The sequence below is a fragment of the Crocodylus siamensis genome, chromosome 1 (genome assembly GCF_052110815.1).
Source record: "Crocodylus siamensis isolate JL-2025a chromosome 1, ASM5211081v1, whole genome shotgun sequence".
NCBI classification, from domain to species: Eukaryota; Metazoa; Chordata; order Crocodylia; family Crocodylidae; genus Crocodylus; species Crocodylus siamensis.
The window spans coordinates 412,121,568-412,143,298 of NC_143395.1; the positions used below are offsets into that span (position 1 = coordinate 412,121,568).

General features: G+C 44.1%; 1 protein-coding gene across 4 annotated transcripts in view; it reads left to right on the forward strand.

Annotated features, from left to right (window-relative positions):
• TENM4 (teneurin transmembrane protein 4) overlaps nt 1-21,731 on the forward strand; it is a 757,738-nt gene that overhangs the window by 640,162 nt on the left and 95,845 nt on the right. For all 4 annotated transcript variants that reach the window (XM_090030685.1, XM_090030687.1, XM_090030688.1 and 1 more), the window contains one exon: nt 5,517-5,733. In XM_090030685.1, coding sequence (XP_089886811.1) covers nt 5,517-5,733 — 217 coding nt within the window. The remainder of the gene's footprint in view (nt 1-5,516; nt 5,734-21,731) is intronic.

Consider the following 21,731-nt stretch of genomic DNA (forward strand, 5'->3'; position numbering starts at 1 on the left):
GGAGGCAGGGGGGATTGCAAGTAATATAGTACAGTCAGAAAACATCTCTGCGTTTATGGAGCCTTTGGACCTTCGGGAGTGTGCACCAGGGCAAAGCAGAGCCAGGCCCCTGAGGCCAGATTTCTCCCCTTTCGCACATATGCAGCACTCCACCAACTATCAGCCAGGAAAGCTGGGGAAATCCTAATGTCAGTTATGATAAACTAGGCTGAACCATTCCATTTTTTAAGAACAAGAGCTACTTTGGCATTGATCCTGCCAGTCCTTGCCATGCAGGGCGGTTGTTCTCCAGATTACCTAAGTAAATAAAGCTCTGAGATTTCTAGGTAAGTCCTGTCGATAAAGACACCGGTGTTGATTTAGGGGTGTAGGTTGTAGCCGTGTTGGTCTAAGACATAGGCAGACAAGGTTCTTTGGGTGAATCTGATATCTTTTATTAGACTAAATTAAATAGGTGGGGGGAAAAAAATAGAAAAAATTGGTGTTGATTTAGGGCATTTAAATTTCCCCAAGCCACTTGACTGAGTGCCACATGAGCTCTCAGTTAAAAAGCTGGCATTATATGGAGTTAATAGAGCCTGCAGTGCATAAAACTGGATCACTGACAGATCTCACTATGTAGTTGCTAATGGGAAGACAATAGTGAATGGAGTCATATCTAAGGGGGTCTTCCAAGGATCTGTTTCTGAGCCCAATACTATTCTGTGTTTTAGTTAGCGATCTAGTTGATAAAGGCAGATCTTTGTTGGTGCAAAGGTTGGTGGGGCAGTAAATAAGAAGAAGAGAAGATTACTGTTATGAAGTAATCTGAATCATACGGTTAAATAGTCACGATTCAATAAAGTGCTTTTAAATGTATGGTAATACATCTGGGAACAAAGAAATCTGTTTCTAACCTGGGAGACACTCGGAAAGAAATGACTCAAAAAAGCATATGGGAATCATCTTCGATCAGTGTTTCTTAAACTGGCATAAGCAGCAAACTTCTAGAGGATATGTGAGTGAGGAATGGGAAAGCAAAAGGGAAAGGGGGAAAGAAAAAGAAAGAAAAATATTACTCATGACTCCACAGTAGTGAACGGAAGGGTTACTTTCTTTTGTTATCCCTGACACCCAACTCATGGAGGCACACTGCTGCTTATCCAACTTTCGGGGGTATGCAACGCAAAATGGTCTGAGGACCGCTCTCATAAATAATTTCCCCAGTGTGATTTCACAGTGCAGTTCTGTGGCAAAAGGGGGCTACTATAATCCTTTCGCCATACAAAATGAGAGGCATATCATGCAAACGTAGTAATTTGTTTTCTCCATACACAGCATTAGTAAGACTGCCCTTAGAGTAGAGTGTCCTGCCATGGTGTCCTTAGTTCAGAAAGGTTGTGGAAATCTGACAGCAAGCTCAAAAGAAAGCCACAGCAAGGAGCTAGGGGCTAGAAAACAAGCCTTGTGACACAAGGCTTATGGAATTTAATCCTTCCAGCTTGGCAAAGAGAAGGGAGAAAGAGAAGGGAGAGAGTTGATCCCCATGAATGGAGAAGGGAAGACCTTTACAGACCTGTAGGCAAAGGCATATCCAGTGGTTTAGAGTTGGTGTTAGACAAATTCAGCCTTGAAATAAAATGTGCTTTGCTAGCAGTGAGGATAATTAAAGACTGGAATGGATTATCGGGCGGGAGGGGGAGGAAGTGCACGCAGCATTGTGTGGAGTCTTTCCAAAAAGTCTCCATGGATGACTGGAGAGCTTTCTGAAAGATATCCTTCGTGCTTCATCCAGGTTCTGGGGAAGCCTCTAAATCCCGTGCATACTGGGTATCAGACTAGACTATTTCCAGCCCCAGAGTCTAGGTTTCAAAGAAATATTTTGCAACCCTCCACATCTGGGATTTTCAGACTGTTCAGGACCCTGCAACAAATTCACTCACTGATCTGAAAATCTAGGGCCGTTCCATGACGACTGTAGCTCATCGGATTGAATTTACCCTGGCCCTCTGGGATGCTTTGAAGCTGAAAGCTATGTAGACATGTGCCATATTTGAGACCTCCCATCGGAGCCTCACCCTGCTGGGTAGCCTGTTCACACCGTCCAGCTGTTCGGGGGCTGTCAGGAGACGTATCAGGACAGCCAGCCCAGGCTGCTCCTGAGTGTTGGAAATACTGTCACTCTCTTGTATATGCAGCTCAGTCCTTTACCTCCTCTTGAAATCGTTTCAAGGAGGCTTATTTACTAAACCTCACATTGAACCTTTTCAGAGGTGCTATATAATATGACCCTCCTCCGTCTTTTTTCAAAGCTTTTGTCCATAATATTCGTCTCTTCTTTTAATACCACCCCCTGCTTTCATTTGTTTTTGTCTCCTTTTGATTATCAGGACATAGTTTTTTCTGGGTTTCTATTTTTTTTTTTTATTAATTGGTGCAGCTCCCTGGTGCCTTCAGGTGGGAGGGTGGGCTCTTTCTAAATGTCATTTTTTTTCCTTACCATTCTGGCAGGGATCAAGGGATGCAAGGAGACATAACTGTATGCAAGATCTTTTCTTATCGCTTACTGGAAGATGCCAGCTTGTTCGCTGGTGTGGCTCTAGACAATAAAAAGCAAATGCAAAAGCTATTGGGCTGGGCACCTGCATATCATTATTTATTATCTGGTTTGTAGTTTGTGGCTCTTGTGGTTCTTTGTGATATCTGACACAAGCCCTCACATTTTCTAAGCTAAAAGAAGCCTTTTAGTCCTACAAGTCTCATTAAAGTCAATGGGAGTTGTGTAGCTAAATCCAAGGTCAGCTCTTGGGGAATTTAAGGGCTTTACAATGTGAGCAGCAAAACCCTTTGGTGCAGAGTTAAACCTGCCTTTGAAAACCCAAGACAGAAGAGTATTGGGTGAAAGGCTAATCTCCAGCCTGGGTCCCAGCATTCCCACATGCGCAAGGCATTTTTCTCACATATCTGTCCGTGAGATACATATCCGTCACTGTATGCACCGACAAAATTTTCCTCCCGTCTTATAACTTCAGCTCCCAAACCGAGGCTCTGATGTCTGAAATAAAGACAGGGTAATGAAGAGGTATGGTACAGCAGGCTTGCCAGCCTCTCACTACAGTGTCTACAGCCTTAGAAAACATTATTAATGTGTGGGAGCAAATGACAAGGTGTCATCTCACTTGAAGCTGTAATCTTTACAGTACCAAGGTTGGTTTGGGTTTTTTTTTTTAAATAGCTAGATATAGATAGGCATATTCTATACCGTTTTTTTTTTTTTCTTTAAATTGTTATCTTCAACTCCACCTGAGGTTTGACTGGAATCCTGCTAGCCTAATCATTTATAGCAAGTAAATTTTCTTAATTGGCAAACAAAATTTGATTAGAACTTCATCGTTATCACCAGCCATTACAAGAAAAGGTGGATCAAGTGCCCAAGCTGTTATATTTGCATGGCAATTTTGCAGGTCTTCATACAGACATCAAGGTATCAGCACAAACAGTTGATGGGATTTTCAGAAGTATTCCAAGTTGCTCCCATTAACGTCAACAGCAGAAGTTAGGACCATCCTGAGCGCTTTTGAAAATCACACACTGTGTGCATGTGTGTATGGATGTGCAGGAGTGTGTGTGTGTGTATTTACTCACATCCGGACTTAGATTGCAAGATCTTTCACAGAAGAACATTGTGGTCTGGTTTCTCTGCAGTATAACTGTCCCAAGGATCTTGTCCTAGATATTGTAAAGCCCCTAAATGAGAGGTTCCCAACCTCCAGGCCATGGGCTGGTACTGGGCCGTGAAGCGTTGGCTGCTGGTCCGCAGGAGGGTTGGCTGATGTACTGGAAGTCCAGAAGTGACCGGCATACTGTGGATCGGCAGTCAACCCTTTCTTATACTCAGTATACTGAGTATACTGTATACTGAGCAGACTGAGTATAAAAAAGGGTTGGCTGCCAGTCCACAGCATGCCGGTCACTTCCAGTCTGCAGTATGCCAATCCGCGGTTTGCCAGGCTGCAGTCACTGCCAGTCCGCGGTTGCCAGTCCATAGTCTAAAAATGTTGGGAAGCACTGCCCTAAATTCTCCCAGAGCTGAGCTGGCCTGGCTTGGTAAGGTCTTAGTTCAAGACCAGAGCTCCTAAATATGATTTAAGTTACAATGGAGTTTCTTTGGTGTAACTCCTTTCTAGCTAGGAGGCGCCCAGTTTATGCCAATTTAACTGGGATCAGCCTCTAGCCTCTAGTCGGTCATCACAAGGCAATTTGATTTCCTTCCCACTGCTTCCATAGAAACTGAACATACATCGTCTTGCCAAAACAGAGCCCCAGCCCTCCTTTGCAGGGGCCTTACCTCTAGGTGCCCTCCCACTCTTTACGCACATTCATTTCTTGCTTCTGTGCTGAGATTGCCAAGAGGATCCTAGCTGAAGTCTGTTTCCCTGATACAGATAACATCCAGGGACTGGCCTGAGACCAAAAACTCATTTCACATAGGTTTGTGAGCTGCCATCACATGGTAACAATTTTCATTCACTATCAAACTGTTTTATTTGAACTGATGACTTAGGAGGGAAGGGCTCCATATTCCATTACCCAAGCCCCAAAACATCCAGTCCCTTAATCTGATTTAAGGAGCCATCTCAACCACATGCTAACCACTTGTATTTCTAGATATAATGCTTCACCAAACTCCCACTAAGCAATTGCTCTTTTTTAATATATTTTTTTCCTCTCCCATCATTGCTGATTACCAAGATGTCTGTGAGTAGTGATGGCATCACAGAATAAACTGGGAAAAAGAGAAATGATCCTGTAGGAGAAAAACAGGTTTCCATTTACACATGTGATGACTTGGCAAGCAGCAAAGCTTAACTCAATTAAATATGCTTTGGTAAGCTTTGCTTGGGTATGTGATGCTGCTGTTGCTCCAACTACTAGTAGTATGCTGCTCTTGTAACTACTAGTAGTAGTATTACTGCTGCTAATACTGAAATTATTATTATAGTGCTACTTGTAAGGTACAAGATAGACTGTATGGGAGTATGAAGCCTTCTACTTTTCCAAAAAATAGATACAGAAAAGGAAGAGAAAGGTCACCCATCCTTTCCTTCCATGTCCTTTAGCACCAGTGATTCGTGGGGGGGCATGCCTCGCATTGTGAGAGGGTAGTTTGTCTTTCTAGGTACGTTCTTAAACAGGTTTCACCATCAGTTTAGAAGATGCTATGGTGTTTATGATAAGAGGCGAGCTTGCTTAGTCTTTCACCTCTCTGCTGAGAAAGGCAATGATAGTGCCATGTGTGCTAATGGTGGCTGTAATGTTCATATGTATCGGTAAGGAATTGGGCTGAGTTCCCACACTCATGTCACATAGCCTACAAAGATCACAAAGGTCTGCTGATTAACTGGCTGACCAAGAGGTGAAACATATACCCTGTTACCTACCCCTGGGACATTCAGTTCCATTAATGACTTGGGGTCTTTAAAAGACTGATAGTCCATGTCCCTGCTGCCATTAAAACATCTCTTTCCTTTCTGCAGATGGCTTGGTAGACTGCATGGACCCAGACTGCTGCTTGCAGCCCTTGTGTCATATTAACTCACTGTGCCTGGGCTCCCCTGACCCCCTGGATATCATACAGGAGACGCAAGCCCCCATATTGCAGCAGAACTTGCACTCGTTCTATGACCGAATCAAGTTCCTGGTTGGCAAGGACAGCACTCACGTCATCCCTGGAGAGAATCCCTTTGAAGGGGGGTAAGTGAAAAATGTTTTTCTCTAATAAGAACTAAAAGCCTGAGCTCTTTTTGTACCCCTTGAAGTGTGGGATGGCAAATCAGAAGCAGTGACATCCTAATAGAGACTGGCAGAAAGATGCAGGAGACAGAAGCGATGTCATTAGCAGATTCCCCAGCACCTGCCTCTGGGAAGCAGAGTGCTGAAGAAGTCCATGACTAATGTAATGCCACTGAACATCTTCTCACAGATAAGGTACTCACAGATCCGGAAAAGGAAAAAACAAAAGACATGTTTCTAAACTGTCAGATCAATAGCCTCTCTGCTCAATTTGTCATTACGATCTTGCTTCAAATGATAAAACACTCCACTCATCGTCGCCAGGTGGCAGAATTAATTTTCTGTGTTCTGTCCACGTGTTTGTTTCTTTTATTAGACCACCCTGTTGGGAATGGCTTTATTATTTCCAGCTCACATTTACCTCAACCTGTTGCCCGTGGGTCAGAAACTACTTGTGGATTCTTGGAAACATGGGACTGCCCTCACAATTATATCAGAAGGGTAGTCCATTTGGACTGCATGAGCATGCCGCTACTTATATCTGTTTGGACTGTATGAGCATGCCCGAACTTACATGTGTTTGGACTGTATGAGCATGCCCCAATTTATATCCATTTGGACTGTATGAGCATGCTGCAAATCAGGCAGCAATGATGCTTCTCCTGGGAATATGATCCCAGTTTTCAAGGTTTCTTTCAAATCACGTAAGATTCCACTTACTCTGCTCAGGTGGCAACACACCACCGACTAGCCAGAGAATAAGATGCTTCCCATCAGTGAAAACAGGACAAACTCTTTGGGAACATGAGATGTTTACTGCGAAGTAGACTAATTAGCTCTGCTGTAAATATCTGGGCATCTACACATGCAGGGCAATTAGGCTGGGTAAACAAATAAACTCCACAACAAGATATTACTTGCAAATACAGGTACTATTCCTCTGCAGAGTTTTTTGATCCTCAGCACTGCACGTGTAGACGCTGGAGGGACTGGCTGGGCCATGAGGGTGCTTCAGTGCAGGGTCTGCCTGCTGGCTAGCCCCACACCAAAGCACCCTCATGCCCCAGCCAGTCCTTCCACAGTACACTGGGCCAGGTAGAAGCAGTCCTGGGCTGGCAGGCTGACCCTGGGGTCCCCTGCCAGCCAGGCCTGCTGTGACCTAGCTCAACATGCTGCTGTTATGGGCATACATGTGAACACAGGGCCCAGGAAACAATAAACTATGGAGCAATAAGCTCTGGAGTTTATTGCTTTGCATTAAATTGCCCATGTAGACGCACCCTTTCTGCCTGAGAGCAGCCAGTGAGTAGGTGCCATTCAGCCAGTATATTCTCTGCTTTGGATCCCCTTGCTCACATGAATCTTGTTAGCCAAAATACTCCACAGGAAGGCGTGCTCTGAGTGCCTGAAAAAAATTCAGAAGTGAATTTACTCTCAAGAAAGTTACTCCAGCATATGCGCTGTGTGTCTGCTACCATTGTTATTTTGCGGTAGCCATTGACCCAAAGCACACTGGGTCTCCTGCCACCCTGTGGGCTATTATTGTAACAGCTCCAAATCTGAGCAGCCAGTTTGGGAGAGCCGGTGTTGTGTCCACTCCGTAGTCCTAAGAAAATTTACTCCAGAATAAACTTGTCATGTAGCCACGTACTCTCAGTCCCTTACAGGTGTAGCCTTTTGAGATTTATCATCACAAGCTAAGCAGCGATTAGAAATTACTGTTAACGCTAGGTATCTTCAGCATTTAAATTAAGTCTAATTATTTCATGCATATTCAGCTCTTCCCCTGCTCCCCCCGCCAAAAAAAGTGTTGCAAACATGCCATGGCACGAGTCCATATGGCTGACTCAGTACTTGCTGCTCCACAGCCACTAACAGCCATGGTGAGACTTATCTAGGATTACTCCATGTATCATCTGACAAGAGGATAGTGCCTGCAGCGCCCCATGGGCTCACCTTCTCAAATGGTCCTAGCAGCTAACCTCGGACATGAGTCTCCTGGAAGTACACCGCTGTCACTGAGACAGCTTGATGTGCTAACATCCGCGATTTGTCTCACTGCCAAGCTCTTTCAGAGACCAAGAAAACTAATGGCAGTGCTTCGGATTAGAGCCAAGTGATCATTATATAGCAAACAAGGTTGCTTTTGTCGGCATTCACAAGACTGTAAATTTGGTAGCTAGATACTAAGCAGTCCCGACTCTTGGTGAAGCGTTAGTTTAGTGGTTGTTCAGCTGTCAGATTGATGCCGGCCTCACATTTATTACAGTGAACGTCAAGCATTGGACTGCTGACTAAATTATTTTACTAATTTCCTTTCCAAGCTGTTATTTTTGGCGGGGGGGGAATGTGTCCCATGGCTCAGCTGTCATTTGGAAACCTCATCACAGGGGAATCTGATGTCACTACAATATTTTCAATGGGCAGGAAGGTTTGTTATACATAGGTCTGATATTAGGCTCGTGTTTGGAGCTTTCCCTTGTACAGCAAAGGGCTGTAGGCTGCTGCCTCCACACATGCTGCTGCAATCTGTAACATCTCCTTAAGAGGCTGCACTGCAGTAACAAGCAGGTATTGAGGGAAATAACACGTGTCACCCATTCACCTATTGTGCTGAGAGCAACATTTGCTCCTCCACAGAGGACCAACACAAGGCCCGTGTACTTCTTAAGTGCCACTTGTGCCCTTAAAATAGAACCTAAGTGGTTCATAGGCCTTGTGTTAACTCTCTGCACAGTAGAAAATTTCACCTATGAGTATGCAAATTTTCTCCTCTTGAAAAATTTGAGCTCAAAAGAACCATCTGTCACATGAGAGGTTGGTGTTTTGTAGATCCCTGGCATGGAAAGCTTTTCCCTTGCCAGAATGGGGGGCATGCAAAAATTAAAGTCAATGGGATGTGTTCATAACCGATTATTTTCCATTTATTGCACTGGAGCTAGTAAATAGGCCTTCCTGGCTAATCTGCTTTTAAGCATGAAGAGTTCTACAATTACGGCAGTTGTTGATGACATTTTGCTCTTCTTTAAATATCAACAGAGGGCAATTATCACTAAACATGTCTTGCAGACATGGCACCTCAAGCTGTGTTCACATCAAGTCTCGCTAGTTAAATAGTGCTGAACTCTGTGCAGGCACTCGTGTGAAAAGCCAGGTGCCACAGAAAGTAGTAGGAGTGACTCAGTAGGTGACGCTGTAGTCTCGGAGCAAAGTACCACACCACAGGTTGAAGAGATGGTGGGGCACTGCAGTTTTCGGAGGGGGAAGGCTCACCAAGTCCCAAACTGTTGTAGTCATAAACATCCCCTAGAGCGTTTGACAAGAGAGGAGCATATTCTGAACTAACTCCAACCTTGACCATTGCATCCCACCCATCTGACTTCCTTCTCTGGTTTCAGTTGTCCACTTTCTACCCCAGTGTTTTAGTTGAGGCCGTTAAACAGCTGTCACTCATCACCCTCGAGGGGTCAAATCTACAGCATGAGACAAATAGGATTTCTCCTTGGAGAGAATGTGGCCTGCACTTCGGGCTGTGTTCCCCCGGGCATGCCTTGGTGCTCTCAGCAGCCTTTATAAGTGGGTAGCGGTTGCTCTTCCCATGTGCAGCTCACCATCCTTCTCCATTCAGCACCCAACAGAAGGAGGCATCTTTCCTGCCTGATTCTCCATTGGGTAGGACTCCTTTAGTGACGGTATATGGTGGTGTGTCCCTCTCCACTCCTACCTGCTCACCCCCCGACACACCCTCATTGCCAACATAGTAGCATCTTCCAAAGCCACAGCTTAGCCCTCAGGGTTTTAATGACTGTCTATTTATTGCTTGCTGTGGTATTTAATGCTATTCTTGGAAGGGAGGTGTTTATCATCCCTGGTGGGACCATATAAATACAGTGTGCTTGCATTTCTTACATGGCCTATGTAGAAATGGCAGCAAAATGAAATATGTGACTGAATACCTGTAAAATACATCCCCTGGGCTTCAGAGACACAGCTTAGCTACCCTTTAGAGAGAACAGCCGTGCAGATCATCTAATGGAGTACAAATAAACGAATGTCTCGTGACAGCTAGCCTTTGAGTGAATTTATTATTGAATTACACTTCAGCTTTTTAAGAACAAGCTGAGCTGACAAGCTACCTCATCACTGCAAAAGAAAAAGAAAGACAATGATAAATTACCCTGATGGATAAAGGTAAAGACCTTGTCTTCTCTAAAATACCAGCAATTATATATTATTCATGTTTGAGCAAAAAAAAAAAAGAAGAAGAAGAAGAAAAAAATCACTGCCCATATTGAAATGAGTGTTTATGATGATAAAGCAAGGAGCTAAATTAAATTCAGAATGCACAGGATGTCTTTTCCCATCATTTTGATGAACAGATAACAAGAACTCTCCTGCCACTTGATCATTCTTGTATTGATTTCAAAACCACTTACTCTTGCTGTTTGCTTTGTATCTTTAAGCCATTCTTAGTTGTCCGTCACCATAAGGAGCTGCACAAGATGCAGTGGTGTCAAATTGTTGACTTTCAAGCAGGACACCTGATATCCTTGTTCTCTCTTGAGAGGCGGGTGTGAGAAAATTGCAGGAGCAGGCTAAGCTCACGGCCCATGGAGCCTGTCATGTCAGATGTCAGTGTTGGACTGAGCTACCTCTGGAAGCCCCGAATGGAAATGGCTTTTTTCTATGGAGTATGCAAAAAGAAGTCAGGGAGTGTGTAAGTGAATGGGAGTGTTTTTGATTAAGGGTGCTAAAGCATATTAAATGTTTTGGCCCCTGGATGGTGTGTGACACAGTTTTCATGTCAAGCCATGATTCTCTGCTGTCAATGTAATTAAATTGCTGTAAACACACAGTGATGACATGGGCAGCTGGAAATAAGGGTTTGACCTATGGAAAACAGCTCAGCCTTGGGTCTGAGTGACCTCCTATGAGCTGGCCTCTGGAACCACCTGCCAAAAGTCTCTCTTCCCCCACCCATCTCCAGAGCCAACGTGAAGGAGAGGATGAAGGCCTGTCGGTGTAAATTCCTGAACAGAAGTTAGATTTCTTAAGTTCTTTTTTCCATCCGTGTTACCAATTCACCATGTGATCTTAGGCACATCACTTCACTTCACCCTGCCTGAACTTAGAAAATGGGGATATTAAAACATATCAACACCTGCAGGAGCATTTGAGGCCTACTTGGCTGTTAGCTATAAGAGTGCATTGAGAGCCTGGGATAGAGGGGTGCATTAAAAAAGGTGACCGTTCAGTATTTTATAATAAATAGTATGAAGTCTTTTTACTTTGACGGTGCCCACTCAACGTATACCTCACCCATTATTTCGAGCCAATCACCTGGAATTTAGAGCAAATTCCAACAGCATTGAGGCCATGGTCATCCAAACCCAACTTCGCTGGACAGGTCATGTCCGCATGCCTGACTCCCGCCGTCCAAAGATTTTTCTCGCACCTGAAAGAAGGTCAGCGAAGTAGCGGAGGGCAAAGAAAGCACTTCAAAGACACCCTGTAGGCAAACTTGAAGAGGTGTAACATCGACATCAACACTTGGGAGGAAGGCTCAGGACCGACCAAAATGGAGGGAGGATCCCAACACTTTGAAACAGCTCGTCAGCAGGCAGAAGAGGAAAAGAGGAACAGGAGAAAAGAACATCAGACCATCCAAGGCAGCAACACTGCGCCCATGCCTCCCGGAAACACCTGTCCTCACTGCGACATGACATGTGGATCTCGAATTGGGCTCTGGAGCCCCCTGCAGACTCACTGTTAAGATCCTGGGAAGACAATCTTAGTTGTTCACGAGTGACCGCCCATCATCCCATCATCATCATCATCATCAGAGCCAATCACCTAATCAGTCAGCTGGGCTAGAGAACGAGAGCGTGCAGGGAGACGGGAAGAAGAAAAGTAAGGCCTTTCAAAACATACAGCCGACCCTTTCAGCTCAGATCTCGGCAGTTTAAAATGAAAAACTGTGTTGTGCTGACAGTCTCTTTGGAAAGGGGCAATCGATGCTTCCACCCTTTTCCTTTGCCCATGTCTCCCTGTATCTGATGGTAGACCTCTTTCTCGGTGCTGACCTTACCTCTTTTACCAGAGTGCCCTGAGTCTCCTGTGTTTTTACCTTGAAATTGCTTGTGTGTGCCGGTTACTTCAGGGCAAAAAAAATACATCTTTTTTTGTATCACCAGGCTGAGTAATCATTTGATCATGGGAGACAAGAGGGAAGCAAGCAGCTTTTTTCTGCATAGTATGGCAACGCTGCCTTTTTTTCTATTTGGAAGATCTACACACAGTTCAGGGGAAATACTTCCTCGGAGTAAAGCCTGACCACAGACTGGAAGGACTGGGAATGGTGTCTGTTTCCCTCCAGTTTATTTTGGCTTTAATGGGAAGTACTGTATTTAAGGCACTGGGAAGAGCTTGGCATAGGCAAGTAACATGGTGATGACTCTGGGACCTTCTACCTGAGATCCCTTTTGAATGGACTGCAGGGGACGAGTCCATCACAGGAGCTTGTGGGGTCTGCTAAAAAAAAAAAAATCACTCTGATGTCAGCTGATCTAGCACACAGCCTCCGATTGGCTCCAAGGGGATTGTCACTAGTCGTGCTCGATGACTTTGGATTGGAGCAAAATGCCACAAAAGTGAAGAAACTGATGAACTCCGGACGTTTCGGGGTAGAACATAGCTGCCGCCGACAGCTCGTTGCGATCTCACGCCCGCAGCTCAGGACACGCTTTGAAGGATACCGCCACATCTATTTGAAGCTATATCCTGAATGCTAATACATTTGAATAGGCCTGGATATTCAGCATCCCCACGGCACCATTAATACAGTCCCACACCTGCCCTTGAGAACAAGGACACGTTTTTATATTTAAACAACAAATCATACATGATGCACATCTCCATTTCACCTTTATTGTTTTCCCAAGGTGTTGTTTTTCTTGTGTAACTTGCTCCGTAATTGAACTCACTTGAGACCGTGTTTTCTGAAATACAGAAGAACAAAAGCAAGAGGTTAAAAAAAACAACCTCCCTGCTTTTACTTTGGTCATATTCCTCTCATGCAAAAATAAAGAGGCCTTTTCAAAAATGCCCTCTGCTCTGCAAAGGGCAAAATCATTTCAGGCCTTTTTTCTTAATTCAGAAGTGTATGGGTTGGAATCATTTCATCTCAATAAGATTTTGATGCTTGAATACCAGTATTTCCATACAATAAGATTTTGCAAACTAGGCAGATGCTTAATATTCATGGCATTTGTGTGTACAGGAGTCCTAGGAAAGAGAGCTGAAGTTCCAGCCAATTTTTAACTGTTGGTCCCTAACGCAGATAATATCGTTCACAACAACTGTTTCCCATCGTCAGATCTCCTTAAGCTTTCACTGAGCCGTGCTACAATAGAGCAGACATGTTCTGTCACCAGACAGTTTGGGGGTATACTTCCTAAATGCATGGTACAAACTGTTGGATATTTATTACAGAAATGATCCTTTGGTCATTCTTCCCGGGCTTCCTAGTAAAAACAGTCCCACGAAAGGAAACAAAGAATTAATCTCTCATCTTCTAGGGGACAATAAACAACCAATAACCTTTCCCTGGGAAAAAAAGGAAAATAAAAATAGCCCAAATTAAAGGAGCACTTCAAAAAAGAACGCGGGAGGTGGTTGCTATGGAAAAATTAACGTATCAGTTACATACCCAGCAAAATAACCATAGGCCAAATAGATGCTTAGATGTTTCGTAACTGTTTATTTGATGTTCAATGTCCACTTCCCTTTTAAAAAGTAGCACTTCGGTCGTCTTTTTTTTTTAATATAAATGCTTGATAGACATGTCTTGTGTGATAAATGGGAGTAGAGTCAGTAGCTCCATTGAGTGTAATAAAATCACCAGAAGAAACACATCCTGCATGGTATGAGGAAGTTCACTTTGTGATAAGGTAACACCCTGTTGAGTAGAGAGATTTGATGGTAATATTACTATATTGTTATATTACAGTGCTTCTCTAAACTAGAAAACAAGCTCGCTGCTGCAGGGATCATCATTTTTCCCCTGAAGTGTACACAGGAAACCTGTTAAAACTTCCTAAATAAATACATAGGCATTTCATGCCCATCCCCTGTCCAAGGCTGTGTATCTTCTTAATCCATTTTCAGCCTGACTTCTCCAGTTTACTGTGGGCTCTTTACAAACTAGCATAAGGCCCCTGTATAGTTAATAATCTTCTTCCGTGGTGCCCACAACACTAAGCTGTTTATATAATTAATGTTTAAACAAGGTGCCCTATTTAATCCTCCTGTCACTGTCTTGTGAGGACCGTGCGCTTTTAGGAGCAGGGACTGCTTTTGTTTTGTGTCCAGTACCATTGCCGGGGCTTTAAAAAAAGCATCCTCATCATTATTAGCAAGAATAATACAGAGAGAGTCAAAAGCAGATTAGCAAAATTCTTCACAGTTCAGTTTTGCCAGCTGCAAAGTATATCATTCATTTTGAGAGCATGTGCCTAGAAATGATGGTGTGTGGAAATCTTGTTTTTTAAAGTGACCTAATTCTCCATTGCAATGAGCAGAGCGAGCTTATCTTGTCAAAGATCCTGAAACCCACCCTGTACACAAGGCCTGAGAAACTAGAGTCCTGATTCTCTTTTCATTTGCATGGGGGTAGGTCAGGAATATGCCCTCTTGTAACTAAGTGAGAAAAGATTTAGATCATCGTTCCTTTGCTAGCCTTTGGGGTAATGAAAAGTAATGGATTTCACTTGCACCTGATTGCGCTGCACAGAGCGTCTTCATGTCAGATTGCATCCTCTACAGAAACTCTCCCTTCAAAGTACTTCTGCAGATTAAATAATTCGGTGTCAGTCTTCTCCCCTTTGTTTTCTATCTTCCAACAAGTTTCTCTCTACCTCACCTCCTCCATTTTCCTCTAAAAATCTGATGTGGAAAAACTTTTTTTTTTTTTTCTTTTCATTAAAATGGCGAGTCAATGAGGCAGAGCGATCCAAGATGTTTCAGACGGCAGAAGCAGCAGAAGAAATTTCTCTGTCCAAAAGTGGCCAGCTTGTTTGGCAGATCAGAGAGGAAGGGTATGCTTCCAGGCGGAGAGGTCAGGTTTGGAAAGCAGAGTGTAGTCTGTGGAGGGCACAGAGACAATCCAGGGAGCACGCAGCAGTCCTGACACGAAGGGATTCTGGAGGAAGTTGTTCTGCGGGTTGTGATCATCTGGTCATGGCTGTCTTGTAGGTGGGGCATGAACGCCTATATTTTTTCCCCACGTAACATCTTGGCAATCAAGTGGCATGGGCTAAAGCTGCTTTCTTTCGCATTTGGGGGGCCTACGGTGATGGAGCACTGGCCACTGCAAAAAATCATTGTCAGCTCAGAATGACTCAAGCAGTCACGAGTGTCAGGGGCAGATTCAAGCTGGCTCCGGAGGTGCCAATATTTGGGCACTGGACTGTCTCAAACCGTGGATCTCAACCTTTCTAGAGTCAACGCCCTCCCAAGTGCCTGCTCTGGGCTTTCACTTGTTTTTGGCTATCAAATAAAGAACAATTCTTCCTTTGCAGGGAACTCAAAAAGCCCGCAAGAGGCCAGGATGTTTTTGCCACTGTGGCTTCCTGTTTGAAATCTTGGGGTTTGGCTTGTGAGTCGTGTAGGTGCTGGACCAGCTGACAGTGGTAACTTTAGGCAGCACCGATGCTATCCTGAAAAGGATCTTACAGCCCCGGTGTGTAGCACTGAGATTGAGAATTATTGATCAAAAACTTAGGTGCTGTGCCCAGAAGGACACTAAAAATTGACAGGGTTTGCACACCTACGTTCCACAGACAGTCTCTGGGAAGACCTCCAAGGAGCAGCCCAGAAATGTGGGAAGCAGCTAGGGGAAGCCAGCAGGTAACACTCAGGTCTAGGGCAGTGTCTGAACTCCCAGCTCTCTAAGGCACCCGGCTCACGCTTTGACTTTGCTTGCCGCTGGCTGCACACTTGGGTGCCTCACTCAAGAGAGCTGCTCCTATTCCACTGTTGACATATTCAGGTCCCTCGTTCTGTCAGTGAGCAGCCCCCCAGTGCGCCCTCAGCACCTGGCACCACTCCATGCTATGGAGATGCAAAGCTCCCCTTAACCAGGGATGAGGAGCAGCCCCTCCGCCTGCTCCCAGAAGGCAAGCTCATTGCACACTCCTACTTCTCCTAGTCCTTCAGGGGACAGCATAATACACCTGCATTGAGTTATGCTTCAGCATCTAACTGGCAGGTAGAAGAGGATTAGGAGCGTCACAAACCCACACGCCTTCTGCCCAAAAGCCTCATGGCCAGGACACTAGCCTAGAAAGTGGGAGACAAGGCTTCTAAGCCACTTCAGCCAGGAAAGTGCTCTAACCACCAGTCGGCGAGCTAGACAGCGTTGAACGTGTCCTCCATCTCTTCTGGTGTCCATCTCATGTGTCCCCCACCTCTTCTGACTGAGCAGCCGAGAGGGGGGGAATCCAAGGACTAGAAGGAGACTAAGCCAGACTAAGCCAGCATAACTCTTAGGTCAGTTGTGAAGGAAGGGAGCCATGGGTTGTGGCCCTTGTTCCCAAAGTTGTTCATCCATTTTATTCAATGCCCATGTTGTATAAAATAAGTAAAGTGCAGCAAGCAAGTGGAAGGAAAAGTGACAGTGTTGCTCAGTGGTTAGGGCACTCCACTGGGTTCTAGCCCCTGCTCCCAATACTATTTGTCCATCTTATCCGATGACTATTTAGTACATACTGCATGAAGGGAGCCAGCAGTACTTACAGAACCAGTTTGAACATAGCTACAGGTCTACACCAAGCAGAAAAGCTGGCAAAAATACATCATGTGGGGGCTTCAAGCTTGAGCGGTTACTAGGCAGAGAACTAAATCTGCACGTGAGACAAATAGATCGATACAGAAGACAAAGTAGATACTGTCTTCTGTAGCTTGTATTGTACCTGGCCTACACACCCGAACAGAACAGACTATAAAGCTAGAACTGTTATTTTACATCTTGATTAGTAAGAGCTTCATTCAGATACCTCAACTACCAACTGCAGTAGGTGTATTCATAAAACTACCCCAGCATTTTACAGTTTTTTTTAACCAGTTTAAGTAATAGACTGTGAATACAACATTTAACTTAACTGACTTCATTATTTAGAGCTGTACATTTTGTGGAAGGGTTGATAGGATGCAGAGATTTTTTTGCAAGACATTAACAGTTCAAAAATCCACACCCATAAACAAGGAGCTCATGCTTCTCTGACGCTCAAGAATTAGGGTCTCATAAATAGACCAGATGGATAGCAGAAATAAATAGAGCAGATAGGAGTTATTTGCTGCAGACAGCTTAAATCTGACTTTCCTTTCCAAAGCTCAGTCAGATCCATTGTATTTTTATTCTTCGTTGTTCTTTCTCTCCCGGGTCTCCCACTCCACCCATTCCTCCGAAGCAGAGCTGTGGGCTCAGGCGCGGGCCAGAACTGTCAGTACCACTTCAGCAGATCCCTGAATGTGCTGTTAGTCGGATCGCAATGCGTTAGTTCCTCCTCAATCTCACACTGGCATTCTGGTGCTCCCCTTCTTGGCAAGGCTCTGTGCCTAGCCTAATTAATTGTTTTGCATCCCAGCTGCCTAACATATGCCAAACTCTTGCAGGAGCTCACTTGTGTTAAACACAGCTGTGTGGGAGGCTTTCTGGATGGCTACTCTTTAATTTTCACTTGCCTTTTTCCCCTTTTTTCCCCCCTTACTTTAAGCCCTTTTTTGTTTAATAACCCAAGAACCTTTCACGCTCCTGTTTGCTTACCTAAGTGATGCCAATGCGTTTGCTGAGCTTTGAGTCTGCAAGCTTTCTTCAGTGGTGAACTAAACAGAAAGAACAAGAGTGTCACTGACTCAGGGAAAGGAGAAGTACCAAAAAATCTTGCTTTGGTGAAGGGAGAGAGTGTAAGGCACCATCTTCCCATCCCACCAGCAGGCCAGTGCCCTGAAGCTGCTCTAGGTTAGCTCTGCTATTAGTAGAAGCCAAGCATTTTACTGTACATCCCATGCCATATATCAGCGGTGGCCAACCTGCGGCTCTGGAGCCACATGCGGCTATTCAGAAGTTATTATGCATCTCCTTGAATCTTTGCACAGGCACATGGTGATCAGCTTCCATTTGAAGAGCCGCACGTGGCTCCAGAGCCATGGGTTGGCCACCCCTGCCATATATAAGCAAAAAGGTCCATCCACTGGCGACCTGAGATTGCATTTGTAATACCTTTTTTTAATAGTCTTTTCCTACAGCACTAGTCCCTGTGGCGTCTGAGTATGGCACAAGCCAAACACCACAGCATGATAAGAGCCTATGGACAAAAGAATAAGGCATCATGGTATTTATCCTCTGAGACCCCCATAAGAAGAGGAAGGACCAGAATCCCCATTTTACAGATGGAGAACTGAGACCTAGAAAAATAAATGACTTGACCAGTTCATACAGGAAATCTTCAGCAGAGCCTGGAAAAGGCTTAGATCTCTCCACATAGGCATCAAAGGCCCTAAACCAAGAATTATCTTCCTGTCCATTCTCCCTATGCGGCCCCATCTAGAACAGCATGTTCAATCCTGGGCACCTCAGTACCAAAACAATGTCAAGTGAACTGAAAGTAACTTCTAAGCAAATAAAAATAAATATAGGGTTTGATAATTATAGAAGGAAGGAACTGCAAATAGAAATTTAAATAATTTGACCAAATGGTGGCTAAGGCGGGGAGGGGGTCATTTTAATCATCTCTATATATTTGCAGCTTTTAAAAAGACGTTGTTTAGTGAGACACAGAGCAAGTCTACCCGTGCATTAATCCACCGTAATTGCTTAGTTTTTACAGGTACTAACTTAATGCATGGAAATCAGCACTCCTGTCGTAAGTGATGCTAATACTCAGTAAACTAATTCTACTGAATTTTAGCGCATTAGCATGGCTTTCACCATGATGTGCTTACGTGTAGTAGAATTGGTCTGCTGCGCCTTTAGCGTCTCATGTAGACGCGCCCACAGCGTGTTATGAATTCGTAGGATAATGTGCAGAAAAGAAATGTTTTGCATTACCAGAACATAATACCTAAAGGCAAAAAATCCTGAGGATCACATCATGCTTGTTTGAAGTCTCTGGGGGCGTTCCTGTTGATTCAAACAAGCATTGTATCAATATCAGGCCATATTACAGTATGGAGTCATTTCCCAAGGGAAGCCCTTCAGAAAAAGAAGAATCGTCACTTTGCCTGCTATAATATACTGAACACGTTGTCAGAACTGAACAAGTAACCAAGAATAAGGTGTTGGAAATCCCATGCTTCAGATACTGAAGATTAGACAGGAGTAAAGCATGGGAAGTATTCTGCAGCAAGCAAAGAACTTGGTGGCATGAGAATAAGTTCTGCTTGGCCGGAAAGCTGGTTACTTTTAAGTGACCTGCCAGGGATTTTTGCTTTGCAGATTTTTAGTATTCTGTAACCACAGGCATATTTTGATTTTGCATGTGTGTGAGTGAAAGAGCAAGAGAGAAAAAGTGTACACACATGCACATCTATGCCTCTGTGTGTGGCAAGTGGAATATGAATAGCATCGTAGAGAAAACAGGACAATTTCTGTAGACATGGAATAAAAAAAAGAATGTCTTAGCTTACATTGGCCTGCAGGTTGTAGTCAGGAAATCAAGTGGACGTTAGCTTAATCTGCTGGGGAATTAAGAATTACTTCGCAAAGGGATAGTGTACAATTGCTTTGTCTCCGAATTGCCATCTGGCAAGTCACACAAGAGCAATTTGGCAATGATTTAGCATTCCTCAATTATAGGGAAACCCCAATGGACAGATTTTTAAAAAACAGGGGGGTTGGGAACTGGTTATTGTAAAACAAGGGATTGGCACAGCCCAATGTAAAAGTTGTCTTCCAAAAAAGTCATGCAGGCAGGAGTTGCAACGTGTTGGTTCTTCAGCTGGCAGATAAGTCTCCAGCGAAGAGAGGTTCAGTTTTGCTCAACAACAGAAAACCATTTTGTGCTACCAGAACTAGACTAATGGAATAAATCTACCCTATTAACATGAAAGATAATTTTATGTAAATTTATTAGGAAACCTTCCTACTAGGGCTAAGAGTCTTTGCAGTACCACTTAACTTGTTTGTAGTATAATTGCATTTAGACCAAGGTCCTCTGAAGGAAACGGCTGACTAAATTAGCATTAACCAGGTTCCTGGGGGGCTTAGTGCATTGTGGGTAGTCCATCTTGCCTCCAGAAAGGACACATCGACACACAAGAGGCCAGCTGCTTACAATGCATAGTGCTAATTACTTTCCTCCGCCCACCCGCCAAATGGGACAGATTTCCTCACCTGGGGAACCAGAAGATTTGAGCATCTAACTTGGCAGTCTGGGTTTCAGTTTCTTTCTTATTCCTATCCCCACTTCACCTCCTTTATCTGAACTCAGATTTTTCCTTACTGCAATTGGGGAAAGACGTCCCCTGTGACAGAGAGTTGTCCTTATTGCATGTAAATAAGAAGTGGTTGGTTGTTAATGGTTCTTAGAGGTCTTCTGGATCAGGTGAACTCACCCAAGAGCTACTCATTTCTGAAGATGGCCAGGTATAGTCTAAACCAGTGAGCAAATCAATTAGCAAAAAAAAAAATAGGAGGGTGACAACTTGGAGAGTTGTCGAGCAAGAGAGCAGAATCGCTTGGTGAAATCTGGAAGTGCGAGTATACTTGTTCACGCTCTTCCTTTCAGGGTAGCTCTTTAGTTGCTGTCATCCTTTTGCCTGTAACTGTGTAGCCGTTACCTCTCCATGAAGATGTAAAGGCTCATGATAAAAGCAGAAGTCCAGATCCTCAGCTGATACAAGACAGTATAACTCCACTGCCATCAGATGAGCATCCAGCCCCGTATTATCATGTTACTCAAAAGCTAGTAACTGTTTAGAGCTGGAGAGAGTTACTGTCCTAATTGCTGATTGCAGGTTGTCAGGGCATCCAGAATGACACCTAAAACTTTTGGTGTCTCTTCATACCTTTGTGTTTAGTTCCTGGGAGGCAAAAGCAATCGGGCACCCCTTCAGCATGGCTTCACAAAACCATGCTATGTGTATAGCCCCTGGATATGCGCAGAAAGAACACACAGCCATTAGTGATTCAGCATGTGTGATTCCTCCTTCATGGTGATCTGTTGACTTCAGTGATTAGTTTGATCCTTTGTAGTATCTTAGTTGCTCTGTTTGTCAAGTAGGATTATTCATGCTTACCCCCTGCCACAAGGTAGTGCAAGTTCAGCTGTACATTTGTCCGGTGCTTTTTAACGATGCAGTACAAGCACAGATATTATTTTAACAATTGGCCTCATTCTTCTCTTACATTAGTGTTAATTGGGAATCATTCACCTGAAACCAGCAGAACTACACCAGGTTAAAACTACTATAAATACATGAAAAGTCAGGTCTGCTATCCTATTTTTTCTTGGACTGAGCCAGAGAAACATGGGAATCCAATGACATTTCATGATGCCGCAGCATCAGATTGAACCTTCAGAAGCTTTTGTTCATTGCAAAGCTCCCTGCCTAAGTCAACAGGGAGTTCTCCTTAAGACTCCTTGACATGCCAAATGAGTTTACCTTCCGTCTTGTGGAATAAGTGCCCCATTAAGCTCTTCTTCACCACAAATCATCTTTGTTCTCCCTGTGCCATGCAGTTTGTGGCATCTCGGTGCACTACCTTGGCAATATCTTGAATACCCATGAAGTTGCATGTTAAATAAGAGACCGTATCTGTCCTTTCCTACGTATTGAGGGCCAAGTCCTCAGCAGCTATAAATCCATGTTTTGCTCCACCAAAGTCTCTCACTATAAATAGGTGGATAATAAATAGAGCGCTGATGATTTATGCTTGCTGAGGATTTGTCCCCAAGGCA